Genomic DNA, 11404 nt, shown 5'->3' on the forward strand with positions numbered 1-11404 from the left:
TGCCCACCTGCTGGCAATCACAGACTACTTAAAGCTGGAGAATATACTAAGCACCCTCAATGGACAGAGCAATCAATTCCCTTTCTGTAGCAAGACAGCTTGAATTAACAGCATCCTTTGTCCGAGGCAGAGTCACACGCCCAGGTGGAGGGCATGGAGGCTGTGGAAGTGGCCAGGTTTCTGCAGGCGTATGAGGGAGAGACCTCAGCAGCCAACAAGAGGAGAAGGCCCAAGCGTGGCCCGAGCCCTGGCTGCAGTTTCTCCGCCAGCACCAGCCTGCTCTCCCCCTTACCACCGCCACTCCTCCCTGCCCCTTCCCCCGCCACAGGCCACCCACTCGCTTCAGGCGGGAGCTGATCCCTTCCCTGCAGAGTGAGTTTGCAGCACATCAGCTTCTCGAATCAGTTCACTTCGGGCCTGCAAGAGCAAGAACGCCAGAGCAAAAGAGATGGCAGGGAAGGAGAGGTTCTTCTTGTTCAGTGAATGACTTTCTTTAATTGGGCACTGAGAAACAAGAAGGAGCCTCTTTCCTTCACTAGTATCTCACCACAATCACTAGGCCTGATAGCAGGGTCTGCTTAGCTTATTCAGCTTTAAACAGGTCTGTGTTTGCCTGCAGATAAGCGACCCCCTGCAAAACAGCTGTTAGCTTCTTCCTGCACAACAAAATCTTACTAGAATATTAAAATAGCGCAGCACAGAACTTACACATAATGCGGACTTTTACCTAAGACACGGCCCATGGCCTTCCCTTTCTCTTGCTCGTGAGCATAGGACTTCATGAATACTCTCTGTAAAAAGGTTGAATTTCAATGCTAAATATATTACATTAATTTAATGAAGGACTACATGGCCACCCAGGATGGAGCTGTCTCTGATCTCACCACCATATTAAACATCGAGTGGCTTTGGCCAGCCGCTGCTACAGGGACTGGGCACGCAGGAGTGCAGGGTGTGTAGCCGGAGGACTGGGCAATGGGCGTTGTACAGCACAGAGATGAAGAGGATGACAGCGTGAGGGTTTTTATGTGGACAGTGGCTACTGTGGAAGAATACAGGGAAGTACAGGCCATGGGAAAGAGACCTGAAGTCCTAATACAGAAAAGGGCCTTACTCTGAATCTGAATTAAATGCAAGTTCACAGAAAAAAAACTTCTTGCCATTCAAAGGCAGATCAACAAGTGGTGTAATCCTTAAAAGAAAGGCCCTGAAAATAACTCCGTTCTATGCAAAGTGGCAAATAAAATTAAAATGTTTACTATGCAAAACGTGCCCCCTCATGTCATTACACAAAAGACACCTTAAAATCTCTCTCCAGTAACTAGGAGACACTGAAGTGCAGTTTCTACCAGCCCAGTAAGAGCTGACTTGTGAGAGCACAAGTAAGCCATCTACCTGTGCCCTTTGGATTCTTCTACAGAATCCTTTCCTCCAAGAAATTTAATTGCTGATCTGATCTAGAAACTGCAAAAACTTGAATTTATTATAGAATTTCCTGCAGTTTATACTAATAGTACTCCAGCTTCTTGTAGCTTGATTTTTAAACTTCTACTCAGATTTTTTTTTAAACTATGAATGGAAAAATGCATATAGAAATTAAATTCACAAAAAAAATCTAACTATCATCTGATTCATTCAGAAAGTAAAAACAGCCTAAGAAAAGAGCAGATTCAAATTCTTAACATTTGTAGTCATATGTTATTTTATAAATATTTATTTACAAAAATAATTTTGCAATATTTCCATAACAAATCTGAGGAGAAGGCTCTTAATCGTCCTACTTTTAGTGAGCCCTATTTTATTCTCCTCATCTTATTGGCTTCAGTGGGCCAAGTGATTACTACTCACCTTAAGTAAGCATGGCCATGTTAGCAGTAATTTCAGAAGTAGTAATGCAAATGATTAATGCAGTAGTTGGCTAATGTAGAGTTTGCAGTTGTTGACTAATGCAGCATTGATCAAAAATACTTGAATACTTAAGAAAACTTCAGAACACAAATGAGATCGGTTAAAAAAAAGAAAAAAAAAAAAGATTATACTTATTTCTGATCCCATCTCCAACACATTCAGGAATATTTTCCAGAACTGCACGATGTGCATGGCATCTTATTGACATGTGCAGAGCAAAAGTCTGTTTTGAGAGCTGCACAAAGAAGTATTTTGAGATCTCTCAGTTTGGTGGGATTATTCAAAGGCCAGACTGTGACTCGGCTTTTTTGTCCCTTCTGAACAAGAGTGCATGCTCACTGAGAACACACCACCGACTGTATCATCCTGATGACAACAGTTAACAAGTACCTAAAATGAACCGACTCCAGTGCCCATAAATTATCTGCCACCTTAGCTGGCTGATGAACACGAAAATCCAAGCATCATGCCAAGTGAACACCTCTGCAAGTGCTGAGTGACACTGAACTGAAATCCTGCCCGGCATGCCCAGAATGCTAGTTTGTTAAAGACCTTAGGTAGATAGCAAAATTAGAGAAAATTGTCATCCCAGGTAGAATAACGGAGTATATTTCATGGTATGGTATGGGCAACGGATGCGGTTGGCAATCTCTTAGAAAATGTTAATGCTCTGTGTAAGCCAAAACACAAATCAATAGCTAGGACTAGTTCTGGTGGGACTATAAAGCCTGGGAAGGATAAATGCTATTTACAGGTACTGGTTTAAAGTGCCAATTTACAGAAACATGCATGGACAGCACCTCTACACTATTACTGTTTGAGCAAAATACATGCTGTAGGACCCAAAATTGTTTTTCTTTTTATTTTAAAACAGTATATTAGACCTCTTGCTAGTAGGCAAATGCCATGGCACAATTTATAGTTTACTTCTGCTCTTGGGTGTGCAGGCACAGCACCTATTCTCTGAAAAACATGTTCCCGTGCATGCATGTGCAGGCTTCCCAGCAGTTTCTCAAGCAAGGGAAGTGTTTTCCTCTGCTCCACCCATCACATAGCAGAGCTGAAGAAAGCCCTAGGTCTTTTAAACTCCCTACTGTCTTCTTATCAAATTGTTTGGTTTTCTGCTAGAAAGTATATGTACAGATTTATGAACATAGCCTTCCAGACTGAAAGCAAAAAAATATATAGTCGGCAACAAGTTTAAGTCAAACTGGATTAATTTATTGTACTTCCTCTTACTGTTTATTCAAATACAGTAGAAAATGTGTTTATCAGCTAAAATAATGCCAGAAATACAAATTATTCATATACTATTTCAATTTCTGTAAAACAGAATTGCATTTAAGGACTTCTAATTTCAGACTAGAAGCATCTTTGCTGTTTTGAAATACTTTCAGTATACTTCAATGTAGAGGAAAAAGAAAATAAAAAGATTAAAATGTTATATTTAATTCCACAATATAGTAATTTTATATTCTTAAGTGCAGTTTTACTTAAAGTCACAGTAGCCCATTACAAAAATAATGCCAAAACTGATTTGATTTCTTCACCATAAAGTGACTTTCTCCTCTTTTGTCATAAACTGTGACTAGCTTGTTACAAAATATATGTTGTCACAATACACACTTACGTTCTCAGTATTTGATCAACATTAGCCCCTAAAAGTAACTAAATTACAAATTCTCTTCTAGTCCTTGTGGGATCAGTGATTTGAATAAATATGCACTAGATATTTTAGAAAGAGGGCAGATAAGCATACTGTTTAGGTAACAGTAGTATTCCCTGGTGGCTTCACACTTGTGGTAGAAAAACAGATTCAAACAAGCAGTACAGTGTTACTGGGGTTACAAATAAACTGGAAAAATACAGTTTCTATGGATATCATTTAATGAAGACAAGCCTTGCATGTCACACATCTAATATAGTGTTATCTTTATTTCCTCGCAGGTATTCAGATGCATGCCTTGTATTATGCAGATTTGGCAATTTTTTATACCATAGAATTATAAAATACTAGTCTTTTATGCAAGAAGTTATTATATTATTGATAGTGGGATGATCAGAACCTTACTGCATATGTGGCCAAGTTGGATTTTTCCAGAGACATTGTGTTCTATCTTTTAAAAACATTTAATTATGGAGATCTAGCACTGCTAATACAAGCTTCTATAGAAAAGGAATATACTATTAATGTATTTTAAATTAAAAAGCAAATTTCTGCCAGAGTTATCTCCTGGCCTTACCTAATCTGAATATGTTTGCAAGCACTAAATTTTATTCAGAAATCTTTATTACATAATATTGCTCAATATCTAAGGAGTGATTGATTTAAATAGCAATGGAAATCAGGAACAGCAATACTGAAAAGACCAAGGAAGACTAAAATGCCATTTGTTTACATTCTGCAAAACCCAGCCTGGATTAGATAAACAGACGGATTCTTTCTGCATGGAAATATTGCATAAGATTCTGAAATTAAGCATAGAAGGTGGGAAGTGCAGATATAAGCAACTGATGTTTTGCTTTTCATCACATTAAAATAATGACATTCAGACCTGAAGTATAATAATTATATCTTTGTCCTCAGTGCCCAAATATAAAAACCAACTTCTGAGCAATGCCACACCCTTGTGATTAAGCAGCATTTTCAAAAATACTTAGATAAAGCCTGAACAAATCAAATAAACATGTAGGCAAGAAACACTGTTTGGAATGCACTCCCTGCAATGTACTAATAGAGAGAGCCAGCAAGCAGCCTAACTTCAGAATTCAATCAAGCAAAAGCTAGTACAATCTCATTACAGCCTCTGCAGTTAATGAAATCTATTTAAATCTCTGACATTCTGATTTTTAGAGCCGAAAAAAGCAAACATTATTTGGTTTATAACACAAACATACAGAAACACAAGATTTTATCCTTTAGGTCATCCTAGCTATTTACCAAGCAACGCGTAATATGAAAAGATTACTCTTCTGCTACTCACTATTGCTCCAGGATTTCAGTAAATATTTGATACTGATTTCAAAGAAGCCTGAATCCTGCTGGCTAGCCATGTCTGCTGCATACAAAGAGGCTTCTATAATTCTGAGCAGCTGAAGTGGCAGGTACTATGTATGTAGATGTGACTGTCACCAGTTAGTGATGTAAACGAGGGGTCAGAGGAGGAAATGAAGTCTCCGCAGATCCACTTCTTCCGTTCATGGTAGGTAAGCTCATTTAAAAAAAAAAAAATAAAAAGGCGCTCAACAACAACAACAAAAACACACCATGGGATTTTTGTCCTTTGCTCTTCCTCCGGGGCTTGTACTTAATTCTATCTGCAGAGGGTTTTATTCCCTCACCCTCTCAGTATGGATTTTCATTTATTCCATTCCACAACTGGGCAAATTTCTCCCGGTCAGTTAAGGCATAGGCAGTACCACAGCACTTGTTCCGTGCGCACAGTTAGAGTATCTTCCCGAAGGCTGCCTGAGCTGTGCTTTTAATAACGTGCCGTCTGCCCATCTGAAGCTTTTTTTCCATCACACGCTGACAGCCCGAGCGTATACACGTCCTCTTGCAAACCGAGTACCAACTCGAAGCCCCACTGAAGACGTCGCTTCTGCAGCCAGAGGAATTTCACGCGTACTGCTTAGCTTTAGGAGAAAAAACACCCTCTAATGAATATCCTCTGCCTGCTCTGGTCAGCTGCTCTCCTTCCGCCTGCTTCCAAGAAGAGCACGCTGGAACTATACACAACTGCATCATGCTGCGGTAAAGCAGAGCTGCACCCATAGATCTGATTGCAGTGACGTTGGGAAGGGGAAAAAAAAAAAAAGGCTCTCCCTCCCTCAGCCCAGTTGCACAAGAGAAGCACTTCCAGAGCGCTAAAACCACAGCATTCAGACTGCCTGCTTCTGCTTTTCTTTCACTGCTACAGAAAAACGTGTTGTCATTTTTTTCTTGACTCCCCCACCCTTAACAAAGATGAGAGACAGCAAGCTCATTCAGAATGGCAAAGAAACCAAAGCTCACTGCTTGGTATTCACCTCCAAAAGAGCTACAGAAAATTTTCAGTTTGCTGTCATTTTTATCTTGAATAATGTTTTTTTTTAAAAAGGAACTGAATTCACATAAGGAAGTCACGTAAGAAAATGAGGCAGAAGCAATTCACTGCTTGTTAACCTCTGTATTTTCTACAAAATACTTAATTGCTAGCTACAATTTCCATATTCCTAAGGTTTTATTACAAATAATCACAGTACATCACTACGCATATCTTAATGTAATAAAGAAAAATAAGAAGAAACAGTGTCACAAATATTTTTTGTTTCACATAGCGTCCTTCCTGATATTATTTCCTGGGAATAATAGTACTTCTTTTCTCACTTAGTGGAATAAATTTCCTGCAGCATCTCACAATTACAGTATCTGAGCCAAAACAGAGCATGTCTGCTGCTGATTTTTCTAAAAACTTCATCAGCAATTACACTTGCACATTATTTTTAGTTTCGGTATACAGAATACTTGATGTTTGGATTGGAAACTGAGGAACACAAGGGTCATTGAGAACAAACTCCTCTGGTTCTCACTGAAAATATGCTAAATGTCTTCTGTAAACATACCTCATCTAGAGATAAGGTTTCATGTCCTCACTAATGGAAGGCTGTTTTAGAAACTCACTTTATAAATCTTTTTTCAATTCCTAAATGAAGTTTACTCAAAACCAGTTTACACCATTTTGTGAACATGGATGATCAGAAATGTTCAGAGTATCTCAACTTTGATCCCAGCAGCTATCAAAGAGATCTGATAAGCTCTTCCTCCCTAAACTGTTAAATATCATCCCCTTGCTGTCACTCTGGGCCCCCAATTTCTTTTCTGAGACCTCCTTGTCCCTGTCAAACCCCACTGACAATGCGTCCTCATTGTACCATCCCATTTTAACCAGCACACTCCAACTTTTTACAATTAAATTTAATACCAAATATGGCAAGTGCCAAGACCTAAGACCGATGACTTCCCACCGTCCCACTAATTGGTTTTTCAGCAGAGACAATGCCAGGCAGGTTCGGAAGTCCTTATTCATCCTCACAAATGCTGGATTACTTTCTATGTTCAAGGATTTAAGTAATTATTTCCCCTGTGGTGCTACATCAAATGCTTTTCTGAAGACGACTGATACATTAATTTTATGATAATTCTCTTGTTGAAAATAAAAATATAAGGTTCATTTGCAAATAGTGGTCTTTCCTAAATCTGTATCGGATTTTATCCAATTTTCAATTAAATCCACACCCTTGAATATAATCTCCCACCAAATTTTGTTTCAAAGCCCTGTGTATGGCTGAGGTCAAGCAGCCTCTCTGTTGACATAGATAATTTTTCCCTCATAAATTCTGTGGTTTATATTTACAAGGCAGAATCTCTCTTTTGATAGATTCAACAAAAATTTTATTACCCGAACTGCAACTTCATATGCCTGTTCTTCTGTTATTATGAGTGGGAAGTACTCTGTTTTTGTAATGTGAATTTGAACATCTTTGAGGTCTTCTTCCACTTCATAATTGATTTTTTATTTTGTTTGTTTTGTTTGTATTCTTCCTCCTACCTCTGTCCCTCTACAAGGCCCCATCCTTATGGAAAACAAATGCAAGGTATTCACTTAGTTACTGTTATATCTTATTCTTACTCTCTTTCTCATCCTTACTGGATACTTCACCCTTTAAAATCGATGTTCTTGTTTCAAAATAGTAAAGGACCAAGGATGTTTAACCATTTGCTTTTAATTTCTTCACATAATCTCACTCAGCTGAACTTCTGATAGTGCTCACTTTAAACTGACACCCTCTAACCTCCAAGCCACAACTGGCTTCGCTAATTGCAATGGGGATTCTTCCAGTAACTCTGCAGTCCTTCTCTGTAAGAATGGTGGAGCATTCAATGAAATGACTGGGAGATCAAATGAAAGCGTTTCTTTCCTCAGGAAGCTGTGAGTTTCAGGAACTAGTTGCTACTGGAGGTCGTGGAGGTAGACCAGGCAGGAAAGTACTCCCCTCTAACATCCCTAATGGCAGCAATTCATGAGCTGGGGTGTATCAGAGGGATGGGCTGCTGAAAGTGGCTACACCCACGTGCACTCTTCCCAAACAGCATCTTCTACTGCTGCTGTGGGGAGGAGAATACCAGGTGAGATGGGTGCCTGGTGGGCACATGGTGCTCCTGAGGGTCTCATGTTTCCCTCCTAGGCAGAATGAAAAGTTCAAGGTTTTGTTGGTTGGTTGGTTGGTTTTGGTGCTTTCAAGTTAAATAAATTTCAGGTGGCCCTTGTAAGTGAATATCTGATTTCTTCCCTGTCACTAACCAGCTTTTATTTCTCATAGTTTGTCTTTTCAAAACTGTATCCTTGCTTATCCTGAATCACCTTGTACAAACATGATCCAATAATGTTCCTGTCACTTGTCCTTCTCAGTCTTCACCAGTTACCCAGTCTAACCAGTAAAATCTCTTTTTGCCTTTGTGATCATTTGGCAAATAAATAAATAAATTGATATGACTACTCTAAGTAGAGTTTGTGTCTAAGATGTTAAAGTATCAGCCAATGCCTACTTGCACTTCCCTATGGACTAACATTAAAAAGGCTATAGCTACATTCAGCCTTCTGTCTAGGCAGATCCCCTAGAACCTTTTTTTTTGGCTGACTTCTGCAGAAGTGATTTGGAGCCAAAGTAATTTCATTTCATGTATAGTAGTCTTTTTTTTTTTAACATTGCATCACAACATTAACACACAATGCAGAATCTCACTCCTTTCACCTTTTAGTATTCTTTCTGAAGAACATGTTTACCTGTTGGCACTTCCACTGAAAATAAGCTGTTGTACTAAAATATTGAACAACTTAATGCAAAGCATATGCAAGAAAAATGCCACCACTCTTAGACTGTATATTTTGACATCGTATGTAAGATTTCATACAGAATACAACTTTAACATTATGCTTCCTGATCTCAAAATTGCACCAGACATACAGACATACATTGCAAGCAGACATACAGACTAAGGAACTGCTTTCAGTCCACACAGCAATGTTTACAACCCATCAGTCTAATGAGCTACAAGAGGAAAAACTGTCCCACTACTTTCATACAGGCAAACACAGCACAGTATTCCGTACTGTTGTTAAAATTTACTTCAGATTTCATACTCCTCCATTATCAGTTCTGCTTTAGAAAGTACCACCCAGAACGTAAATGTCTCCAAATTTAACTTTTGCTCTAACAGCTTCTTTAAAAGTATAGTCAATTAAAATCTTACTGATTTGTATCATTAAATAATAATTATTAAAAAACTCTTTAAATGCTAAACTTAATTTAAATATTTGCCAATCTAAATTTGCTCAAACAGGACATCCTCCAGATAATACAATGGTTTTGCTCATATTTTGGGAACACTCCTAGAACAGATATAACACGCTGAAATGGCAGAAACAGCGGCATTCTAATCTAGTGCTCTAAACTTATTTTGGAGAGGCTGATAAGACTAAGAAGTTTTGAAGTTATTCAGCTTCCACTTTAATTCTTGTTGACTTTATGACAGTTAGAATTTAATTACATATTCCAGGTTGTGAAAGATAGACAGGCATAAGCATACAAAATCTGTCAGTGTAAAAAAGCCTTCTGGTGATGGATATTACAGTCTCACATATTTACAAATACAGTAGGCTTCTTTTTATGATGCTACTACATGGGAGTTTATGATAAATTAATGACAATGTAACATTTTTTTCACCATAAGAAATCACAAATCCATAACGTAAGGCTTTTCATAGGTCTACCATGATGAAACACCTGCTGATTACCATGACAACAGAAGCACTGTTTCAATTACAAACATTTGTCTGTAACTCAAACTCCACGTTCGTGACATGCAGTGCACCTTCTGTTCTCTCATCTGCTTTCTGAGATCAGAGGTAGTACATATCCAGGAGCCTTGGGTACCTGGCTTATACCCTTCTCTGGCTGAAATAAGCCCACGAAGTTTCCACAACCCAATTTTTGAAAAAACAGATTGGGAGAAGCTGTTTGTCAGCACGGTCAGAAGTGTCCTCGTGAGCAGAACACTGCATGAACAGCTAGTTTCACAGCAAAATATCTGAAACCTAGACTTCCAAAACTTTCACTTGGTACAAGAAAAAGAATAACAAAAATACATACCACTGGAAGTATTCACAATATCTGTCTTGAGGCATCCAGCTTAGATGCCTGCACTGGGAGGTGAGTGCCTTCAGTGTGACTCCAGAGCTCCCAGGAGTTCCAGTACAGAGCACAATTGTTTTCCAAAGAAGCCTATTTCTCTTCTCTGTCTACACATGATACTTAGGGTAACTACTTCTGTAAATCGCGTATTTTATTTAGATTCTTAATATTTAGTAGCGTAGGTATCCATTTTGTTTACATTTTTAGTGACAACTATTTCTAACAGTCATACAGGCAGCTTAGTGCTCTGTGTGCTGAGCAATGCTTGCAGGAATCTTTAAAAAACCACATGGAGATATGAATACACCACAGCCCTTGCACAACCTTTCAGGGCTTGGTGTGAAAGGACCTCTATGGATTTTGCAATCTGAACTCTTCAGAATCTGAGGCTAAATGCAAAGAGTAGCTGAAGGCCTCTAAGAGATGACAACTTTAACAAAGCAAATATAGAGTCCAATTTTGCACACTTAGATTTCTTTCCTCGTGCTCACAGAATCACAGAATCACAGAATTATCAAGATTGGAAAAGACCTAAAAGATCATCCAGTCCAACCATCACCAATACTTCTCAGCTAAATCATATCCCTCAACACAACATCCAAACGTTTCTTGAACACCCCCATGGTTGGTGACTCCACCACCTCCCTGGGCAGTGCATTCCAGTGCCTGACTACCCTTTCCGAGAAGTAATATTTCCTAATGTCCAGCCTGAATCTCCCCTGGCGCCGCTTGAAACCATTGCCTCTAGTTCTATCACTGTCTACACTAGAGAAAAGGCCGACCCCTAGCTCACTACAACCTCCCTTCAGGAAGTTATAGAGAGCTATAAGGTCTCCCCTGAGCCTCCTCTTCTCCAGACTGAACAATCCCAGCTCCCTCAGCCGCTCCTCATAAGGCCTGTGCTCCAGACCCCTCACCAGCTTCGTAGCCCTCCTCTGAACGCGTTCCAGGGCCTCAATGTCTTTCTTGCAGTGAGGGGCCCAAAACTGAACACAGTACTCGAGGTGCGGCCTCACCAGTGCCGAGTACAGGGGGACAATTACCTCCCTGTTCCTGCTAGTAACACTGTTTTTGATGCAAGCCAGGATGCCGTTGGCCTTCTTGGCCACCCGGGCACACTGTCGGCTCATGCTCAGCCGAGCGTCAATCAGTACCCCCAGGTCCGTTTCCTCCACACAGTCCTCCAGCCACTCCGCCCCAAGCCTGTAGCGCTGCCTGGGGTTGTTGTGGCCGAAGTGCAGGACTCGGCATCTGGTCTTGT

General features: G+C 39.7%; 1 protein-coding gene across 2 annotated transcripts in view; it reads right to left on the reverse strand.

Annotated features, from left to right (window-relative positions):
- Positions 1 to 4962, reverse strand: part of FRY (FRY microtubule binding protein) — a 170033-nt gene extending 165071 nt beyond the window's left edge. For both annotated transcript variants that reach the window (XM_086772000.1, XM_086771999.1), the window contains exon 1: positions 4893 to 4962. In XM_086772000.1, coding sequence (XP_086628126.1) covers positions 4893 to 4962 — 70 coding nt within the window. The remainder of the gene's footprint in view (positions 1 to 4892) is intronic.
- Positions 4963 to 11404: the final 6442 nt, after the last annotated feature.

The sequence above is a fragment of the Chlamydotis macqueenii genome, chromosome 1 (assembly GCF_036417535.1).
Source record: "Chlamydotis macqueenii isolate bChlMac1 chromosome 1, bChlMac1.mat, whole genome shotgun sequence".
In the NCBI taxonomy this organism is placed as follows: Eukaryota; Metazoa; Chordata; class Aves; order Otidiformes; family Otididae; genus Chlamydotis; species Chlamydotis macqueenii.